General features: G+C 45.0%; 1 protein-coding gene across 1 annotated transcript in view; it reads right to left on the bottom strand.

The window, feature by feature from the left end:
- The window catches only part of grid2 (glutamate receptor, ionotropic, delta 2), a 1,051,241-nt gene that overhangs the window by 340,449 nt on the left and 687,400 nt on the right, over nt 1-23,392 (bottom strand). Inside the window, exon 5 of the mRNA XM_056283554.1 lies at nt 7,535-7,588. Within this exon, the coding sequence (XP_056139529.1) occupies nt 7,535-7,588 (54 nt within the window). The remainder of the gene's footprint in view (nt 1-7,534; nt 7,589-23,392) is intronic.

Raw genomic sequence — 23,392 nt, 5'->3', positions numbered from 1 at the left:
GGAAGCTTAGGCAAAGCCACCAGGTGAACACCCTTGCTGAAGCGATCCACCACCGTCAGGATCACTGTGTTGCCCTGAGACGGAGGAAGTCCAGAGACAAAATCCAACGCCACATGGGACCAGGGCCGACTGGGAATAGGAAGGGGCTGCAGCAGACCAGCCGGTGCCTGGTGAGAGGCCTTGCTGCGGGCACAGATGGTGCAGGCCATGACGAACTCCTTGACGTCCCTCCTCATAGTGGGCCACCAGAACCGTCGAGCTATGAAAGTGAAAGTGCGGTGGACTCCAGGGTGGCAAGCGAGCTGACTGGTGTGGCCCCATTTGAGGACCCGAGACCTCACTGAGTCCGGAACAAACAGTCGGTGAGGCGGCACGTTGCTCGGGGCTGGACTGGAGCGCAAGGCGCGCTTGACCACCGTTTCAAGGCCCCAGGTCACCACGCCAACGACCTTGGTCTCAGGGAGGACGGGACTTGGCTCCACCGTTACAGGTTCCTTAAGGTGTTGACGAGACAGAGCATCTGCCTTGGTGTTGCGGGAGCCAGGACGATAAGTCAGTGTGAAGTCGAACCGACTGAGGAAACTGGCCCACCGTGCCTGCCGACCATTGAGACGTTTGGTTGCCCGGATGAACGTCAGGTTCTTATGATCAGTCCAGATGGTAAATGGATGCTCTGCCCCCTCCAGCCAATGGCGCCATTCCTCAAGTGCAGCCACTACAGCGAGAAGCTCCCGATTACCAACATCGTAGTTCTCCTCGGCGGGAAGGAACCGGCGGGAGAAGAACGCGCAAGGATGAACCTTCTGGTCGGCCTCTGATCGTTGGGAGAGCACAGCCCCCAATCCGGTGTCCGAAGCGTCCACCTCAACTATGAACTGCCTCTTGGGATCGGGATGGAGTAGGACGGGGGCACTGGTGAACCTCTCCTTGAGCGACAGAAATGCAGAGCGAGCAGCTGGGGACCAGACGAACGGCTGAGAGGGGGAGGTTAGACGGGTGAGGGGTTCTGCTACAGAGCTGTAGTTTCGGACGAACCTCCTGTAAAAGTTCGCGAACCCGAGGAAGCTCTGCAGTTCCTTACGTGACTTAGGATCCGGCCATTCCACCACCGCTTTGATCTTGCGAGGATCAGCTCGAGTCTTGCCTCCCTCCACGATAAAACCTAAGTAGTCCACTGACTCAGAATGGAACAGGCATTTCTCAGCCTTGACGAACAGCCGGTTACGAAGGAGGCGTTCGAGAACCTGCCGCACGTGCTGGACATGCTCCTCGAGGGACCTGGAGAAGATGAGGATGTCATCAAGGTAGACGACAACGAATTGGTCGAGCATGTCGCGAAGGATGTCATTCATGAGTGCCTGGAACACCGCCGGGGCGTTGGTGAGGCCGAACGGCATTACCAGGTACTCATAATGACCACGGGGAGTCTTAAAGGCTGTCTTCCACTCGTCCCCTTTCCGGATCCGAACGAGATGGTAGGCGTTCCGGAGATCCAGCTTAGTGAAGACAGTCGCCTGGGTCAGGGGTTCGAGGGTGGAGCTCATCAGAGGCAGGGGGTATTTATTCTTGATGGTGATGTCGTTGAGTTGGCGATAATCAATGCAGGGTCGGAGACCACCATCCTTCTTCTTAACGAAAAAGAAACCAGCTGCCACCTGGGAGGATGAGGGTCGGATGAGCCCTGCCGCCAACGATTCTGAAATGTAATCGTCCATAGCAGCCTTCTCGGGGATGGAAAGGCTGTAAAGACGACTGCTAGGGAGAGAGGCCCCAGGACGGAGGTTGATAGCACAATCATATGGCCGATGCGGAGGGAGAGACTGAGCCCGCGTCTTGCTGAAGACCTCCCCGAGATCATGATACTCGGGAGGAACAGAGGAAAGATCGGGAGGAGGGGCAATCGGAACAGTCTGGACTGCTGGACCAGGTGCGGCCTGAAGACACCGGGCGTGACAGGAGGAGCTCCACTCCAAAATGTTACCAGACGACCAAGCAATGTGTGGCTCATGCTGAGCCAACCAGGGACGCCCCAAGATCACAGGAACTAAGGGAGACTGGATGACGAAGAACTGAAGGCTCTCCACATGGTTTCCAGCAATAGTGAGAGACACGGGACAGGACTGTCGGGTAACACTGGCCAGGCGGCGCTCATCCAGAGCAAAGGCCTCTATTGGCCTCTCCAATTCCTCACATGGAATGTTAGCTTGAGCAGCAAACGTAGAGTCCAAGAAACACCCATCAGCTCCCGAATCGATGAGTGCGCCTACAGTGAGCCGCTGGTCTGCCCAAGCCAGGGTAACGCTCACAAGATGGTTAGCCGGAGCAGGATGGCGGGAACAGGAAAGACAGCTCACTAGGATCTCCCGGGGTCCCAGTGAGCCTAATCTTTTGGCCGCGTAGGACACTCGCTGATCCGGTGTCCCTTAAGACCGCAGTAAAGACAGAGACCTGCCTTGAACCGGGCCTCACGTTCAGCGGGAGTCAGTCGTGTACGCCCGAGCTGCATAGGTTCCTCCTCTGTCACTGTCTGGGAGGAGGAGAGGCTTGCCACAGGGGAAGTGGAGTGCGACGAAGAAGAGCCCCCTTCGGAAGCTCTGGATGGCTGAGAGGTAGAAACGGTTCCCCGTAGACCTCGCTCGCGCCTTCTCTCGCGGAGACGTCCGTCGATGCGGATGGCAAGGCTGATAAGGTCGTCGAGAGAGGTAGGATCCTCCCGGGTGGCTAGCTGATCCTTGACGGCATCGCTGAGGCCCCTACGGAAGGTTACCCGAAGTGACTGGTCGTTCCAGCCACTCTCAGCCGCAGCCAGCCTGAACTCGACTGAGTAGTCAGTGACACTGCCACTGCCCTGCTGGATCCTGCTCAATCGGACACCCGGATCCTGACCGTACACTGGATGATGGAATACCTTCCGAAGCTCAGCCACAAAGTCATCGTAGGAAGAGCAGAAACTGGCCCCCATGGACCAGGAAGCAGTGGCCCACTGAGCAGCGCGGCCAGTCAGCAGGTTAGTCACGTAAGCAACTTTTGCAGCATCTGTGGTGAACCCCCTGGAATGGTGGGCGAAGACAAGCTCACACTGCATGATGAACGTGGCACAGGTCTCAAAGTTGCCATCAAAAGGCTTGGGATTGGAGATACTGGGCTCCCGGAAATCCGAAACATAAACGGTAGGATTGTCTAAGGCAACGGCTGCTGGCACTGCTGGAGGAGGGGCGGCCGGAACTGGTGGGACAGCTGGCTGGATGGTGATAGCCGCTGTGAGAGTTTGCAACTGCTTAAGAACCTCCTCTTGTTGGCTCGCGAGCGCCGCTTGCTGGGCCGGAAGAGAATCCACCGAAGCCTGGAGGGGTTGCACCTGAGCCCGGAGGCCCTGCATGGCAACAGCGGCCTCTTGTAGTTGCTGGCCGTGGGAGGCTGTAAGCTGAATCTGCTTATAGAGAGCAGCCTGGACAGGATTGGCGTCTGGGTTGTCTGGGTTCATAGTGAAGGCGAGTTCGTACTGTTATGGTTTGTAGAACGAACCCAATAGCGACAACACAAGACAAAGTAAAGCACCAACCTGGCAGGACTCGTAGAGGAGAGCCGGCCAGGCCTGGACAGAAGGGGAAGGCGCTTCAGGCGGAACTTGAGAATAGCTTCTTAAAAATGGGAAAACGTAAACTGCCCCCTTAATCAGAAAAGGAAAAAACGGAAACTGCTCCTTTAAAGTCCGAAAGGGAAAAAACGTAAACTGCTCCTTTAAAGTCCGAAAGGGAAAAAAACGTAAACTGCTCCTTTAAAGTCCGAAAGGGAAAAAACACAAACTGCTCCTTTAAAGTCCGAAAGGGGAAAAAACACAAACTGCTCCTTTAAGGTAGAAGTCCAACCGAGTAATAAGATCCACAGTGAGAGAGGAGAAATTAGAATATCAAAAACTTGATCTCAACTAGAAAATCACGATGGGAAAATCCAATGGGGAAAACACAAAGAGAGTTCTTCTCCGAACAAGCTCTCAAGGAGAACTGACACAAGGGAATAGTCAAACAAGCAAAAACACGGAGAATACTACAATCTGTACTCCACCGGGAGACACAGAAATGTCACAAAACTCGAGACGAAGAATTTACTCACGGGACTGTTCAGGACGAACTCGCGACGAGTTCTGGAAAGTAAACAAACTTATACTAGAGTGGTTAACGAGTAGATAGGCTGCAGGTGTTTCAGACGCGCCCTTCCCCCGCTCTCATTGCTGGTTGCCAGGTTGGTCAACAGACCGAGCCCTAACAGCTTCATGCAGGCGTTGAGGCTTCCATCAGTTAAACGTGAGCGTAGGTTGGTCTTAATGTTCCTCATATGCGAGAAAGACTGTTCACATGCATATGTAGAGCCAAACATGGTCAATACGGCAATACTCACACGCTGCATTGTGTGGTATGTCACAGGAAGCTCGTTCCAAGTTTTAAGAATCAGCTGGTCTTCAGGTTGAAGATTTTTAATTTCTGTCCACTTGTGTTCCCTTGCCAGCTCTGCTCGCTGTCGCGCAAGACTTTCCAACTCTCCATTAAGTGACTTGAACTTACTCATCCACATGTCTGATGTCTTCAGGTCAGCAACTTCCAGCTCAAAGTCTCCGATAGAGACCCCGGGGATGCATGTCAGGTCGATTTTGTCCACTGCACACTCATGTGGATGAGTGATGAACTTGAAAAGACCAGTGCGCGCACGAAATTCTCCAAAACGTGCTTTGAATGACTGCAGGAGATTGAACGTAAAGCCAGCTAGCTGCTGGAGATCCAGATGTTGAGTGGAGTCACTTGCTAAGCATGCATCTCTAAATTGTTGCAGTCTTTCAAAGTGCAGAAGACGACCTGTTTCAATGTCCCTGAGGAAGACTTCCAGCTTGCTTTCAAATGCAAACACTGCTTGTTGAAGGGATGAGATTGTATTTCCAATACCTTGCATTTTCACATTGAGCTGGTTCAGATGGCCAGTTATGTCCACGAGATAGTGAAACTGCAGGAGCCAGTCAGTGTTGTCTAGCTCAGGATGCTTGACGCCTTTCATTTCAAGAAAAGTCCGGATTTCACTCAGGCAAGCTGCAAAACGGCTGAGCACCTTCCCCCTTGACAACCAACGCACGTTGCTGTGTAAAAGCAGACCGGGATAATGATTCCCAACTTCTTCTAACAGAGCTTTAAACTGGCGATCATTTAAAGCTCGGGCAACAATAAAGTTGACCACTCGAATGACCAGAGACATCACCTCGCCAAGCTCCTGGCCACACGTCTGAGCGCAAAGCGCCTCCTGGTGCAGGATGCAATGAAAACTTAGGATGGCTCTCTTTTCATGTTCACGGAGAAGCGCTACAAATCCTTTGTTCTTCCCCAACATACAGGGTGCACCATCAGTACAGACAGAAATAAGTTTATCCATCGGTAGTTATTTTTCTTTAGCAAACTCCATGAAAGACATGAATAAATCCTCTCCTCTTGTTGTCCCTTTCATTGGCAAAACAGCCAAGCTTTCCTCACGCAGTGTGTCACCTGCAGCATACCTGGCAATGATACTGCACTGAGATAGATGGCTAACGTCTGTTGACTCATCTAACGCGAGAGAAAAGTATGTCCCGGCGTTTATGTCCTTAATTTGTGTTTCCTCGACTTGATTTGTCATCATGATGCTACGATCGTGCACAGTTCTTGCTGACAGGGGCATGTCTTTTATTCGTTTGATTATCTTGTCTTTATTTGGGAAGTCATCAAACAGTTCATTGGCCACATCAAGCATGAATGTTTTGGCATACTCGCCATCTGTGAATGACTTTCCATTCCTTACTATTGCCAAAGCCCCCGCAAAGCTAGCGGAATTCCCGTCACCTTGCTTGGTCCACACACGTAGTTGCTGCTGACTCGTCTGCACTCTCCGCTGTAGCTCCTCGCATGCCCTTTTCCTGCTGTCCCCCGCTGGATATTTCGATGCAAATGAAGCATGGTGCGTATCGAAGTGCCGCTTTATATTTGACCGTTTCATCGATGCAATTTTATCATTGCATATTATTAGACATACCGCAGATCCTGCTCTCTCCACAAATGCAAATTCCTCTGTCCACGCAGCCTGGAATGCACGGTAATCATCGTCTTTTTTTCTTTTCGCCATCTTTTCCGTTACAAGGGTTGAAGCGGATAAACTAGTTGGCTATCTGATAAAATTGATTTCTTCACCTTTACAATGACCCGGACATGCTCGCGAGCCATTGGTTCCCGACCCGACCCACGGGTGACCCGTGACCCGTGAAATTTATCTTCAAAACTAATTTCTGTTTACTTTAAAATGACACAGTATTATTAAGAAATATCACAAGTATTTTAAAATCAGTTCCAAACTAATTTTTTTGAAAAAAAAAAATTTTTCAACTCAAAATTGTCTGGGAGCCATATGCCGTCACCGGAAGAGCCATATATGGCTCGCGAGCCATAGGTTCCCGACCGCTGTCCTAGTTCATTGCTGGTGTAACAAATGCCCAAGGCGTGTGGGACATGCTCCACGAACTATTGGTCACTCCTTCCTATACTGATTTACTGCTTTGATGTAGAGCACAAACACACACACACACACACACACACACACACACACACACACACACACACACACACACACACACACACACACACACACACGCAGTTGATTTTGTCAAAGGTACTCCTCTTTATCAGCTACATTCTTATCAACTGAGATCAAATATGTGTTTCTAACAGAAGATCAATGAAGAAGTATCAATCAGTTTGACACTTCTCTTCTTGTAGACAGTCAAGTCAGTGTTTCTGAGCATGGACATGTCACTATGATGGACTAAACCAGCAGAGTCAAGAACGCATCTCTATGACGTCACACCAAGGTACAATACTGTGATTAAAAGGGCGACTTTTTAAATCTCTAATCTTTGACGTTTTAAATCCAAAATAATTTAATATTTCAGTCTTGCTATTGACTTTGAGACAGCTTATTTTCCCTTTTCCCCAGTCAGCCAAGGGGCTATCAGCAGTCACCTTTTCCATCCTTGGCAACCTATTGTTTATACAAGTGAGTGATGCAGCAGAATTAAGGGATAAGGCAATAAGACGGTCTCTTCTAAGTTTATGCCTATGGGAGGCAGCAGTAAACGCCCAGCAATACATACTACACTGCCTTGGGGTATCAGTTTATGATACAACTGGAAGTTGAAATTCATTGGTATTCCACTTTGCAGACTGTTGACTTTTATCTCTTCATATCTGTCTTAGTGGATGGACTGTTGCAGAACACAAAATACATTTAAATGACCTTTAAACCCCCCCCCTTTTCTTTTTCTTCTGCCAAACACACTAAAGTCAGAAATTTGAGGAGCTAAGTGGATTCAGACTTACTTATACTGACAGCATATATCCACCGGTAATTCTTTTAAAAGACAAATGGTATAAAAGTGTCAAGGTCCATTGTCTAAGAGAGAATGGGGAGAATTTAAAGCTCTACAAAATGGAATCTATTGAAATGCGTTATTGCCATGGCAACCCACCTCGTTAATGAGGATCCAGTGACAGTCGAAGGCCACCAGGTTGGTCTCCACCACCTGCAAGACAACAAGACATACCTTTGCTTAGAATTCAGGCAAGGAAAAACAATAACACATAGCGACAGATACAAAATTGGTCGTAAGCATTGATGAGTGTATGAAAACCACATTAATCAGTAGAAAGGTGGATGAACAAGTATACGCAATTGTTTGATTTTTCATACACACAGAACAACTGGAATACCTTAACGCAGGACGGAAAATAAATGAAAAAAAAAAGGCTGCCAATATTCAATGTTTATATGATGAATAGTGGATGGTGTTCGTTATGGGCAGCGGAATTTTATATATATGTAAATTCCCACCCCCCCTTTTTCTGCCCAGTTGTATCCGACCAATTACCCCACTCTTCCAAGCCGTCCCAGTCACTGCTCCACCACCTCAGCTGATCTGGGGAGGGCTGCAGACAGGGCAGCCTCCTCCGATACATGTGGAGTCGCCAGCCGCTTCTTTTCACCTGACAGTGAGGAGCTTCGTCAGGGGGACGGAGCACGTGGGAGGATCACGCTATTCCCCCCACTTCTCCTCCCCCCCAAACAGGCACCCCGACCAACCAGAGGAGGCACTAGTGAAGCGACCAGGACACATACCCACATCCGGCTTCTCACCCGCAGACATGGCCAATTGTGTCTGTAGGGACGCCCGACCAAGCCGGAGGTAACACGGGGGATTCAAACTGGCGATCCCCGTGTTGGTAGGCAATGGAATAGACCATTAGGCTACTCGGACGCCCTATTTGATGTTTATAGGATGGATAGTGGATGCTGTTCATTGGGGGCAGCGGAATTTAAGTTATTGTGATAGTAAACTGGTGAGGTTCATGTTTTAAACATCAGAGTAAACTGAATCACAGACCACCAGCAACATCAGTCCAAAATTACACACAAGCACAAGCACACATGCACATGCATAAACACCCCCTCAATTTGATCTGAATATCTGGAATGTAAAGTGAAAAATAAATTGTGCAGGTATTCAACCTGTTACCTAAAGAAAATTTCACTGATATACACAAATTAGACTCACTTAGAGATAGTGCTTACTCATAATTTCAGGCACACCGTCTCCTACATCTCTTTTACGTCTCTCTTTATCTATCTCTCACACACACACTTTCAAAGGCATAAATAAAACTGCCATAAATCCTGTCAAGACTACTCGTCCCGGGTGGGAATACTTGTTCCGTGTTTTTTTTTTCCCCTTTTCTTTTTTTAATGCGGTGCAGCTTTTATATTCATATGTGGCGGCTCTTGATCATTAACCACGCAGCGGTTAACGCACCACAACTTGGGTTATTGAAGATAGCGCTGTTTCAGAAACAGAAAGAGAGCACCGGAAAAAAAGATTAAATAGATAAATAAATAGAAAAGTCCCTAAAGCATTTACATTTGGAGACACAACACAACTGTTTGCAGACAAACATGTAAATCGTGGACGATGCAGGCACACACACACACACACACACACACACACACACACACACACACACACACACACACACACGGAGACAGAAACTACAAGCACTTTTAATTACAGCCACTTCCCTGCACATGGTTAAAAGCCTGTATGCCCAACTCTCCTGGGTTGAGAAAAGCTTTTTTAAGGAGTCGTGTGTGCGGTGAGGCTGTAGATGGTTGGCCTTTCAACAAACTGCATTCGGCTCATTTGTTTACCTCGCTGAAATGCGTTGCCCTCTACTAAGTGTCAGCAGTTCACTCTTATCACTGCTATTTTTCTGCAGCTATCGCACCTCCTTCTGCAAGTGCCCCTTATTCCCTTTCCCTCTTATCAGACCTCTCTCGCAACGCCAATCACACTATATAAATCATTCTCTCTGAGCAGGACGTGGGAACCGTCTGTCTTATGTTAAAACATTTTCCCGTTCTTCTCTGCGCTCATCCGCCGCCTTGCTCAACACCATCTCGTTCAATCCCTTCCTTTCTCCCCTCATCATCTCCACCCTTTAATCGCCTTTCTTCTCCCTTCAGCGGCGATATGAGCTACCACAAACAGCCCCTGTACACTGTCGATAGTGAATTCCTTTTTCGGCACAGCTAAGAAATAATCAAGCTCTGGTTTCACTCATTGCTTCGCAAACACCGCCGTTCATTTCCTCCCCTCGGACACGGACATTTACGAAACATCACCAGATGGTGATTCTTAGTGGTACTATTTGCAGTTAGATGCAATCCACTTTTACTCTATTTTCATGTACCGCATTACCGTAAAGCTATCGTGTTTGAGCCAAGGGCTCATTTATTGCCGCAGACTGAATGACAGCACCTCGGAGAACATACAAAACCATTAGATGGAAGCACCTCCTCCAAAATGTTGTGGCTCTGCGCAAATGCAATCCTCTCTTCTCTAATTTCAAACAAAATAACGCTGTCAGGTCTTATCATCTCTCTCTCTCTCTCTGTGCTTTATCACTCATCTAATTCTTGGCTGGATCTCTTTACCCCTTCTCTCGCCCAAGCAAAACCCTTTTTCAAAGCGTACTTCCACATCCCAGTCCACCCAAACCTCAAACTTAAACCAGCCAAACGCCACCCCACCAATCCATCTCTTCCCATCACCCCACAGCCTCAGCTTCTTCTCTGCTTGTCTCTCCCTCTCTCTCCCCTACACACTAGTTGAAGACACCGTGTCATGGCCTCCCCTCTTCCTTAGCTAGCCTAGTTCTCTTCATCCCCTTCCTCGAACCTCTTTCTCCTGCCTCCGCTTCTCGTCTCCTTTCTCTTCCTCTCAAGTCCTCGTGTGTGCAACAGCACACCTATATCATTTGCTGTAATTTCCGAGGTGACTATCGCACGCTGTGTCATGAAACACTATTTAGCCATAAACAAAAGGCAACAGCTGGAGAGGGTGGCGACTCGTGGCTCATAGCGGTTTAATCTCCCACTGAGTCGCCATAAAACGTAATCATTATACCACTGACGGCTGCAGTGAAGCATTTTGTCTACAGGAAACACCAGTGAAACAGAGAAAAGGAGAAGGAAAATAAGCATTTGCTGTATTTCTTAAAGTCAGTACATTATGTGTTTTTAGACCACAGGTTCTAAAAAAGTCACTTAAGAGGATTTCATATCACAAACATCAGAAATCTACACACATTTGCCCCCCCCCATGTGTAAAATTTTGCCTAGGGAATCCCGTGATGGAAAATTTTTGCTGTCGTCAATCCAACATTGAATCATGAAAACGACCGACTGCACTGCACCACATCGTATCAGTAGACTGCAACCTGGTTGGAGTAGCCGTCTTATACTCTCTGTGAGGATAATAGCTCAGGAATAAACATACTATACTTCAGTTTATCTATTCAAACTTTTTCATAGGAGATATTTTAACAGTGTAAGACCACGGATGTGTTGACTCGCTAGCCCGTTGGCCAAGGGGTCGGACCCTTTAGTCGACTGGTTAATGTAGTTGCCCACGGTGTGGGGAACTCAGGTTTGACCCCGCCTAATCCCTGAATTCTCGCGCTACATTCCCATTGGCTAACGGGTCAGACCCTTTAGCCAACCGGCTAGCGAGTCTACACATCCGTGGTCATACACTGTTACAAAATCTTTAAACCCCATTCATGACCCCTGGAAGTCAACGAACCCTCCCAAGAACTACAGCTTTAGACTTTATCCTGCCAAAGCTTCCCTCTCCCCCCTGCATGTCTCTTACAGCTTTCTGTCATTCATTACCTCAATCTGTTTCTTTGTACAGTAACATGTCTGAGAAAGAAAAGCAGAGAGCAGCATCAGTGGGACAGAGAAACAAGACAAAACATAACACGCAAAGAAAAGACGCTAAGGTGGTGAAACCGCCGCTGCACGGCAGCTGCCCACTGCTCTTAGCTACACAGCTTGGATGGCTTAAATGCATAGCGCAATTTCCCTACGGGGATCAATAAAGTATCTCATAATCAAACTTATTCATCTTTGTTGCCCTCCATTCTTGTCTCTATTGGGCATGGCTTGGACAAAATCGATAAGAAGGAAGTGTGACAAGAATGGAAGAGAGATGGAGTTGTTTCTTCACGTCTGTGCTCCCTATGACTCCTCATTTATGTCTCTATCTCTCTGCCCCGTAGCCTCGATGATTTGCTGCTCGTTATAGTTCTTACAAATTTAGCCCCATGATTATTGGGTATAGTTTAGGCAAAGTCAGTGACTAAGCATTTGTAGACTCTAAATACTCAATAGGTACAAATGGTATGCGAGTGGAAGTGTGTTGACCCTGTGATGGACTGGTGACTTTTCCAGGGTGTCTCCCTGCTAAACGGACTGCATTTTATATAGCATCTTTCTAGTGGCAACAGCCACTCAAAGAGCTTTACAATTAACTAATGCCTCACATTCACCCACACGCACTCATACACCGATGGCGGCGTCAACCGTGCAAGATAACAACCAGCTCAATGGGAGCAGATAGGGGTTCGGTGTCTTGCTCAGCAAAAACTCCACATTTTTGCAAAGAGGAGCCGGGAATCAGACCAGAAACCGTTACCAGACAACTTGCTCCTGAGCTACTGCCGTCACTCTGAACTAAAAGACTGTTGGGATGGGCTCAAGCTCCCTGTGACCCTGAATTGGATGAAGGAGGTATTGACAATCAATGGATGAATATATGAATAGGACTGTGTAAGCATAAGGGTGTAAACAAATGTTTGCAAGGGTGTGCAAAGTGTAAAGGAATCTATTTGCTGTTTGTTTAGTTTGTTTTCATGTTTCTGTGTGTGTGTGTGTGTGTGTGTGTGTGTGTGTGTGTGTATGTGTCTATATCTATGTGTATAAGTCACAAGAACTTACTCATACTTCAGTACAGAGATGCACTGATTCACTTTTTTTCAGTTCCAATCCGATTCCTGAATATGGATATCTGCATATACCGATACTGACCAATACCGATGCCAGAGCTCTTTTTTCTTTAATGTTGTTGTTGTTGTTGGTGGTGGTGGTGATGGTATTATGTGTAAGGTTACATGATGCTGTAGTAAACAACAAAGCACTTCTCATCAAAATAGCAAAAAAAAAAAAAAACATATAAAAAGTCATTACATTTAAAGTTACACCAAAGCAATCTAATTGAACTGTAGTTTAAACAGGCTTCACATGCAAACAGGTTTAGGACAACAAACTGTTATGGCAACTCCTTTAATGTGTTAATTGACTTAAAGAGCCAAACTGTGTTTTTTTTTATTTTCCTGTTCAAATTACCCAAAATAATCCCTTTTTTTTTTTTACAAAAAAAACTATCCTGTAGTCGTTTCACATTAAAACACCATACATAAAGATTTATATTTCTTTGTTGGCGAAAGACATAAAACAACATTGACTAAGTGGTGATCTTGCCAAACCTGGTGTTAAGTTGTCTGGTGATGTACACCCCGTCTGGCATAGCACCACTGACCCTGTTCCCTGAAACATTTACCTATGTGTACTGTCTGAATATTTTATTCTCCAAGTATCAATTAAATCAACCTGTGACAATAACCTGGATAAAGTGATGGAAGACTGTAAAAGTGGTTCTTCACTTGTCCTGTCCTGTCACTTGTTGTCACCGAGATCCAGGAGGAGGAGGACGATAACATTGTCAACCTCCTTCTCCTGGCTCTTGGTGATGGGCGGGTCCGCCGCCGCCGCCTCCTCCCCCTCCTTCTGCGCCTCCTGCCCAGGCTAGGCTGCAGCAGCTGCCGGGGAGGTTAAGCACACAACAGCGCCACTAACCACACACACACTGGGTCCCTCTGATACAGTTACTACATCATCTACAGCCATTTTAACTTTCTCACAATAACTATGGAGTTGAGGAGACTCCAGGTTGATATTTTGTAGGGTTTCACTTGTTTCCCCATGATCATCGGCCTCATTACCCCCCTGCCCTTACTACTCCTCCCCCGTTCAGCCACTTTGTCAGCGGCCTCCGCATCCTCTACGTCCTGCTCTCTATGTTGGCAAGGGAAATGCTTGTGTCCCATGTCCCCGTACTCAAAACACTTCATATGACTGAATTTATATACACCATTTAGGCTATGGGCTTAAAATTGCATTGTTTCATATTTATAATTCATAATAACATCAGACTATGGAATCTGGATTGGTAACGTCAGTCCGATATCCAATGAGTGGATTACATCAGTATCGGCCTCCGATACCAATATTGGATTGAATTGGTCCCAACTCTAGTTCATAACCAATGAATGGACATGCACATGGCTATGCTCATGTGCAAGCTGGGCAACTAATGATTAGCTAGACACCATCCATCGAATCTTAACCCTGAGATCCTTCTATGTTCTATTCCTTCTTGCATTTTCTGGGAAAAATCTAGAATTGGGTAAAACAAGTACATAATGATCAAATTTACACAACTTTTTGGACCTGCACCCACCCACACACCCACTTGTGCACATTAAAACATGGACAAAGAAAGGGAGGGTATGAAAGCATGGAAGCTATGATCAGTGAAGTGACCTGTCATTTTACGAAGGATCTTAACTCACACAAACACATGGACATGCACATACACACACAGAAATAGACACACAGCACAGTCTTTATCTTAGCTGGGGAACTGATACTTCCAAAACTCTCTCTTAAACTCATAACCCTCTGAAGTGGGTGTTATAGCATCCATTGACCTCAAACAACCAAACAAGCACTTGGCAGGATCCAAATGATAGCGCTCTTTAAATTTTTAAGCACAACTGACTTAAAATTTAATGTTTGAATCTCTAAAATTCATACGGAGGTTATGCTGGCATGCCTGTTGGCAAATTTGTTGGAAATGTAGGATGTCTGTGGCACATGTGCACACATTCAAACAAATACAAACACAGGGGCACACATTTACAACTTACATATTAAGGCAGGCCCACAGCCGCATGTACACACAAGACAATACAAGCATACGAAACAGTTAAAATCACCTCCTGAGCTCTGTTGTCTATGGTGAAGTGATCTGGAGCGACACACCTTGCACTGTCATTCCAACACCACTCTCCGCTCTTCCTTTCTTGCTTTTCTTGTCATTCACTCACACACGCACAAAGCCCTTGAGACGCTTTCCGCAAAATGGAAACAATGATGTTAATTTCAATTCAAGATTCTTGACGTGTGTGTGTGTGTGTGTGTGTGTGTGTGTGTGTGTGTGTGTGTGTGTGTGTGTGTGTGTGAGTGTGTGTGAGAAACAGTTTGCCTGAGAAAAACATAGACGTGTATTTATGTAATGGATTGTTTGAGTTTTCGGTGCTTGTGCATTTATGTGAGCAAAAACAGATAAAGGTGGAGAGGGGGCGAGAGAAAGCAAGACATTGCTAGAAAGGCCCATTTTGCCAAGGCATATTGGCGGGGAAGTTTAGAGAGGAAGAGGGGGCGTTACTCTTGAGTAAAGTGCTCCAAATTGAAAATTAGTTATGTAATTCAATTTCATGCACTATTTGTGATCAAACCGAGCAAATAGCCTGTGGCACAGCCTCCAAAGTAGGCATATCAACCTCTCAGACACAAACATGTAAGTAAAGCTAACCAGACTGCAACAACTCTCAAACTCAAACATGTAAGCAAATCTCATGCAAACACACGACACGTGCACTCACGCACTCAAGGTAATGCACATTATCTAAGGGCTGAATTCTTTCTTCATGATGCTATTTGCACTTTATCTGGCAACAGAAGAGCATGGGATTGTTCTTTTATGCATCATATAGACAAGTAAATTATAGGGCTGCTCCAGGGGTCCCTTCAAGGCTGCCCTTTGATTACTGTTATCAACCGGCCTTGCTTTTAGTACGTGAGTGTGTGTGTGTGTGAGTGTGTGACAACCATGTGATGACTGTAATCATCTCAAGTCCTCATTTCTACCTGCATACTGTCAAGTGGAAGGCAGATGGACAGACAAAAGTTGAGAGCTGGAGGCGAAGGAAGAAAGGAAGGAAGGAAGGAAGGAAGGAAGGAAGGAAGGAAGGAAGGAAGGAAGGAAGGAAGGAAGGAAGGAAGGAAGGAAGGGAACGGGGGTGGGGATGGAGGGTGTTGGTGAGCTAGAGGAGAGGTTGACGTAACAGGAACCAGGGCGATGTTGAAATACACAAAGCTATAAGAGTTGACATGATTTTAATAACAGGTGGTGCCTGCTGAAGCTTTTGCGATAAAGTCATTCGTTTCCACAAACTGAGCCCCCTAGAGAGATCCAGTCTGTTTAAAGCAGTACAGGTTAACTTTTTTTTTTTTTTTTGCTTCAACATATAATTAAATTCATTTTAGTTGCATAGTGTGATGCCTATGGGAGAATGACACAATCGCCATTCAGATCAGTTCTCTAGAAGCCTTGTCTGCCACTGGGGGACAAAACCTCCCAAGAAATATAGGGATTGCTTTACCGCACAGATACAGCAATTTTACTTTACCTCATCTTGTCTGTGAACACAGCCCCTCTTCTTCTGTCACAGTCATTTGAGCTACAGCTTATAAATAGCTGTGCTACACTATGAAGGAAAAAACAATCCCCATGGTTGTCTTTGTGAGAGTTGACATAAAAAATATTGCCAAAATTCAAAAAGTTACCTGGCTCTGCTTTAATAAATTTGAAATGTATTTGATTTTACATCACGATTTTGACTGTGCTACTTAATCCCATTTCAATTGCTTTTAGTATCATAATAATTTTCTATTATAATAAACCCATAATGTTTATGTAGTCATAATTTTTTTTTAAAAAATCAACAACCAATAAGCCAATATTAAGTGAATGTACAGCACCCTCTTGAAACTCTGCAAGGCAAAGAGATTAAATGTATCTGTTCTCAGTCTACCCACCTAGATTTAACTTGCTTTCGAAAACACTGAAAACCAAACTGAATTTTAAATCAGATATCTGTTGATTAATCTGAAAGCAATCTGCTGTGTTTTTCCATCTTGGCCTTAATTGCAATTTTTATCTTGTACGATAAGGACAATGCATTGCTTTCATGTCTTGAAAGGCAAGGTTTAAACTCTATTCATTAGGGTTGAATGGTACTCAGTCTTCCCAGTCTCCACTAAGGGAAAATTGATCATTTCTTCCTGCGAGAAACAATGTTAATACACACCATCTCCCTGTGCCCGTCTCCACCTCAACCTCCTAGCATTCAATCTTACGAGACTCAGATTTCCTGTTATAAAACATCAACTCTCTTAACTATTTATCCCATTCAACACCCCAATCTCTCACTCTCACTCTGTATCTCTCTCTCTACTCATTTAGTGCATGCTAACAGAGGCATATTCTCCCTGCTACATCACAACTGCTGCATGTCACTTCTGCCGGTTAGACTCGCTGTCACGCCACACTTCTGCTGAAGCGTGCATCATGCATGTTGGCCTGGGCGTGTGATGATAAACATGTGTTTGCGCGTGTGTGATGATAGCGAGTGTCAGAGAGGAAGGATATCAAACTGAGGGTGTCGCACTATGACACCACTTAATCTCTGATTTATAAATGGGGTGGCAAGACCGTGTCCCAGAGGTGGCAGCTGCCACCCCTTGCCACCCCGTAGATCCGCGCCTGAGCGTGGCTCAAATCAATCAAACTCATCACTCTTAAGATACTGAAATAAGATTTTTATAACACTCAAGTTGAGCTCCTCTGTAGAATATCATTTAAATCAACTTGTACTTTTATTTTCCTGAGATTTTGAGTTGTACGCCTTCTTTCTGCCTCATATTTCTGACTTGGTTCGGTTTGCAAAATTTCAAGCACCAAGCTACGTAGGAGTTGTCACTCCGTTCATTGGTCAGCGATCTCGCAGGGTTGGCGGGCAGGGAGAAAAGTCAGTTTGTTTTTCTTCTGGGACAGCTATCCGAAATGGACCACAGGCAGAATTGGCGTTTGTTCTTAATTGTGGTCATCGTTTGGGCCATACCCCTAGTCAAAATATGTGAGCCGAATGGCAAATTTGCACGCTGTTCAAGGCAACAGCTAGAGAACGATCTGTTGCTTCGTGTTATGCGAAGAAGACAGGCTGCCTTCAGTTCAAGTAGCCATTAGCTTCTCCAGTTGGCAATTCTGTGTTAACGAAGCTTGTCGTCAGCCAATAATGCACCGTGCTGCTGGCGATGGGGGCTGGTTTAATCCAAAACAAATGTGCAATGCTAGGCTTCTGCTCTCGACCCGTTGGTAGACGGTAATGAGCATCACATCCAGAACACTATGGGTTTTGAGGATAAGGCGAGGGACACCATTATGGAGGGAGATGAAACAATGGTCTCTTATGACAAGTCTCTCTTCACGTGCGTTCCTTTTGATGACGCAGTGGAGGCAGCCCATATGAAATTACAAAACGACCCACCCATAACAACAGGACCATCCTTAACACTGACCAAGTGCTGCTGACGCTGTGTCTCCAGTCCACGTACTTCATATAGAGGGGGGGTAGTACTATAGGCAGAAGCATGGGTGTGCTATGGGCTCCCCAGTTTCACCTATATTGGCCAACTTGTACATGGAGGAGGTGGAAAAGAGGGCTCTGATGTTCTATCCCGGGACAACACCTAGCCATTGGTTCAGATTTGTGGACGACACGGGTTAACATTAAATCTCAGGATGTACCACATTTCACCAACTACATTAACTCTGGACAACTACAGTTGTCAAGCAGTCTCTCTAAAGGTATTTGTGATGGCAAACTGATAGATGACAGTTGATGACCACAGTGGATTGTTCAGTCATTGTAGACCCAAAAATAATTTTATTCAAGACATTTACAATGAACTCCTGGATGTACAGTATTGTAGCTTAAGGAATAATCCTTGTTTTATGTTGCTAGCTAGTGTCCACTAGAGGTACTGCTACGTGAGGGGACTAGAAAAGACAAATTGTACAATGCAGTATGACAATGTCAAGTTAGCTAGCTGACTTAAACAATTGCCCCCCCCTGAGAGATTTGGCAGGAGCCGCCACTGCCACCAGGTCTGTCTGTGTTGGGATGTTTAACTTAAATGCAATTTCTAAAGCAGCACCATTTATTTGTTAATTTATTCTCATAGCCAAGCATATTTATTTATAAGCCATAGCTCAAAAGATTGTTGTGGAAGAAGAGGAACTATATGTTCACACACAAGGTGTACCGTAAAGCAATTCCTACATGCCCAATGGCAGACAAAACACATAGCCAAAACAAGGCTTCTAGAAAAATGATTTGAACGCCGGATTGTGTCGTTCTCCCATAGCCATCACATATGCGACCAAAATTAATTTAATCATATGTTAAAGCAAAAAATTACTTGATTCTGCTTTAAGTCTTTTACCTCTATGTGAAATCTTACACCATTAATGATTCAAACAAAGACAAAACATGTTCACAAGGTTTTGATAACAAAAATAATAACAATTCCCATCAAACAGAAGTAGTTTTGTCTCAAAACTAAGCAGTACTTTTCATATCTGTTTCTTTTTCAATGTGTATGCTCATTTTGTTATTTATTTGAGACACAAAGGGGCATGTAATGAAGTCATGTGTGCATTGGACCATACCATGACAGGAGTCACAGGGATGTCAGAGGGCTTGGTGCATTCTCCCACTAACTAATGACTTTAAATCACCCCCATTATTGTCTGTTTAATTAGTCTTATCCAGCCATGGTCACACATCACCGATCTACAGTCTGTAAAGGATTGTGTGTGTGTGTTTGTGTGTGCGCGCGCATGCGTGAAATGGGGGATAAATAAAGAGAGTGAGAGCAAGAGAGAGAGATAAGACAGGGGCAGAGGAAATGCAAAGAATGTGTGTCTGCATATTAATTGCATGTGTTTGTGAGTTCGAGTGTGTATCAAGTGAGTGTAAATCATTGATTTTTCAAGGACACTACCTCTGCAAACCCCATTTGACAAGGTTAGGCTTTTGCATCTCTCTCTCTCTCACATACAGATATTGGCCCTGTGCATGTGCACGCCATGCACTTTTGCACATGTCAACACAGTGAGCCACCCCACTCGACAAAAGCCACCAATCCTCATCTTGACAAGGCCTGACCCTGTTCACCAGCCCACCACACACACCATCGCCATTATCTATCAATCACTCACTTTCTGATGAAAAACCAAGGGGAGGAAAAAAAAGGAGCAGTCATTCACTTTTTTTTGTTTTTGTTTGTTTGTTGTTTTTTTTCTTTCAGCAAACATCTCCTCGCGGACATTACTTTTCTCTCCCTGTTGTTCCCTTCCTCTCTTCTTTTTATTTCTTTCCCTCACTCTTGCTCTGTATGTCTGACATGTAATAAAATGGTAAAACAGCAATTTTGTTATGGCTGAGGCCAACGGGTCAGGGCCAACGTAGAAGACATCAACCCTCCCAGGACATATCTGTTCCCGTATTGTGCATACATCAGTCTTTTTTTTCCTTCACAGATCAATTTGTTGATCAAAGTACCACCACATCAACAGGAAGATGGTAGAATACATATAAACACCTGCACTTGTGCATGCTGTACACACAAATCCATGCAAACATCACTACCAACCCCTGCAAACATGATGATATGCAAGTTGACATTCGGATATGAACAGATCAATGGAACAAATAGAGTAAGCTGTCTTCACTGGCCTGAGTTAAACACTGTGTGTGCCTATGAATGCTTTTACCTGCCTGCATGCAGGCATGAATGCCACTGTGAAAGCATGGCTCTGTCTTTTCTTGGCTTGGTGTGCATGCATAATGGCATTTTGTGTATGTGACCCTGTGTGTATGTGCACATGAGTGAATGCATACATGTGTTTGGACTTCGCATGCCCATGTTGGTGTTTGCACATCTGCTTGTTTGTGTTCTCTCTGTATCCAAACCCCAAAATCAAACATCCATATATTAATGAAGTGATAGTTTATCAATAATGGTAGGCTAATCCAACAACTTCATCAGCTTGCTGTCTGCATGTCCTTTAAAGTTTGTGCATGGCTGTCTGTGTGATCCGTTTTGAAATCTTGGCAGGATTGGGTTTTTAACCATTTCTGAAACAGAGAGTTACATGTCGGTGAAATGTCCAGGTGACTGTGTATTAACAAAATAACAAGATGGAAAATTAAAAAAAAAAAATTAAATCTTTTCAAAATCTTGAAGCTGAAAGAGCTTCCTTCATGACATTCTAATAACATCATGAATAATTATGACATTATTATATTTGTGATGCACAGCTTTAATTTATTTCATTTCCTTAATGGAATGCTTTATGAACTCTTTAGTGATTGTGCAGTTATGTGATTTTTAATATATCAAATAAATCCATATACAACACTCAAGGAGTTTGATGCTTCTGTGTATAGAGGGAGTAAAATGAGTTAGCTAAAGGGAAAAAGGTAGCAATCTGGGCACATACTTTACTTGAAAGAGTTCTATTCAAGTAATTATCGCTTGTTTTATTAGGTCCTTTCTTGTTAGCAAGCCAGTTGTTTGGTGCTGTTAGCCAACGTAGATAAGCAGTGGTTAGGTGTGATATGATGTGGAGTCAAATTAATTAAACCAGTAATAAGTGTATTACCCTTAATGTAAACTCTCTAACTCTCAACTCTCTAAGGCTGTGATGATATTCATATTAAGAGAGACACTCGAGAGAGACACTTATTTAATCAAGATATTTTACGCACTCAAGCACAAGGCAGGGAGAAGTTCTATTTGACTCATTTAAATGACAATAAAACTTTAAAAAGTGGAATATAAGCCAAAAGAAGAGTCTGTCAACTTTAGACTATAAGCCTTTATTGGCATCTGTAAACCATTTTATGACAACTGCAATGAACGGCATAAAATTGACCAGCATTTGTGGTCATCAGCGCGCCAGCACTCCAGTGCTTACAGGCGTGACTGCAGCTCATCTCGGTGCAGTCAAATACAATGCAGCAGAGAGCACAACACCGGTGAATTAAAAGAGTAACCTGTGCCCAAAAATGTTCACTTCTGTGCCATCTGAAATTGCCCATGGCAAAGTCCAAAGCACTGTGTGTGTCTGTGTTATTGTGTGTGAGGCATGACGAGAGAGAGAGAGGGAAAGGAAGTATCTACATGAACATGCCTGTGTGTGTGTGTGTGTGTCTGTTATGTGTGTACCTGAGTGAACCACTTGACTTTATGAACCATCACTGTGCCTCAGGGTTGACCAATCTTTGACCCTTTATCAAATGATTCCTCTCCCTTCTCCTTTTCATCTTTCTCCAATCCATATAACCGCCCATCCATCACTCCCCTCACCCACCTTTCCGACTATACGAAGAAAGGTGCAACATAGATCATCCGGTAGAGATACAGGCATCAACGTTTCACATAGGCGCACGCGGGTGCACACGAACACACACACACATATGGGATGTTATAGAATCACATTTTCGCACACCTACAATCACACATAAATGAACACACTTTTTCATCCATATGCACACATTCTTATGCATACAGAGCTACAGACTAAAGTGATAAAAAAATAAAAAAGATAACAATAACTTAAATGTACATCTGTAGCAGGCGACACATACATGCATAAACAAACACATGCATAGACTCATGCAAAAACAAAGGGGGAAAAATCATTGCGCTATAAACTGTGGATTAACAATGACAAAGTCTGTGCAGCCAGCGTGACGCCGCGTCTCGGTGCTCCTACATCAGTGTTGTAGTGCAGGACACAGATAAATAGACAAGACACCGGCAGCAGTTTGATTCCCCCTAGGTAAGCGTTTATATGATACTGTTTGTTGTAAGTTATGATTATGAATGTGCTTTACACTATCTCGAAACATGCAGTTAAAAACTACTAACATTCAAAATGGCCTTGCAGGGTTATGGCCCCTAGTGTCCTTGACGTTGGAATAGATTGTTTTGCTTCTTTAAAATAAGGATCAAGTCTGAATCTACACACTGATAAGAGAATTTGGTTTCAAAGTGGAAATGGTTACTTGTGATGATACATTAATGTCTTCTGCAATTAAATGCTTCTCCGCTAACCTAGTCAAATTTAAGGTGGGGTGTCCGGGTGGCGTGGCGATCTATTCCATTGTCTACCAACATGGGATTACCAGTACGAATCCCCATGTTACCTCCAGCTTGGTCAGACACAATTGGCTGTGTCTGCGGGGTGGGAAGCCGGGTGTGGGTATGTGTCCTGGTCGCTGCATTAGCACCTCTTCTGGTTGGTCAGGGCACCTGTTCGGGGGGGGGGGGGACTGGGGGGAATAGTGTGATCCTCCCCCGCACTACGTCCCCCTGGCGAAACTCCTCACTGTCAGGTGAAAAGAAGCGGCTGGCGACTCCACATGTATGGGAGGAGGCATGTGGTAGTCTACAACCCTCCCTGGATCGGCAGAAGGGGCGGAGCAGCAACCGGGACGGCTCGGAAGAGTGGGGTAATTGGCCAGATACAATTTGGGATAATAAGGGGAGGAAAAATTTAATTAATTAATTAATTACATTAATAATCATTAGGGCTACACTAAACTGGGACTTGACAGGGTATACAATCAAATCCACTTTGTTTCTTATTGATAAAGTGTGTGAAACTGACTCAGGGAACTCTCTAAAACACACACAGAAACCCATACCGTGGACGCTCGGGCAAGGGAATGCAAATGTAATTAGCATAAGAACAACATCATTGATTTGCAAATGAGAAAATCTAAGCAATGAATTTTTGCATTGTGGGTCAGCGTAAAGTATGCTACCTCCATATGTGTCATAGCTGTCAGAAAGATTGATGTTACAGTCATGACCTGGTGATCTAATGAGGGTTAAACGAGCATCGGCAGAGCAAAGGAGAAAGGAGGGAGAGAGATGTGGTGACAGTGCCATG

The sequence above is a fragment of the Lampris incognitus genome, chromosome 1, assembly GCF_029633865.1.
Source record: "Lampris incognitus isolate fLamInc1 chromosome 1, fLamInc1.hap2, whole genome shotgun sequence".
NCBI classification, from domain to species: domain Eukaryota; kingdom Metazoa; phylum Chordata; class Actinopteri; order Lampriformes; family Lampridae; genus Lampris; species Lampris incognitus.
The sequence above is the reverse complement of the archived record's forward strand: the minus strand, read 5'-3'. Positions and strand labels throughout refer to the sequence as shown.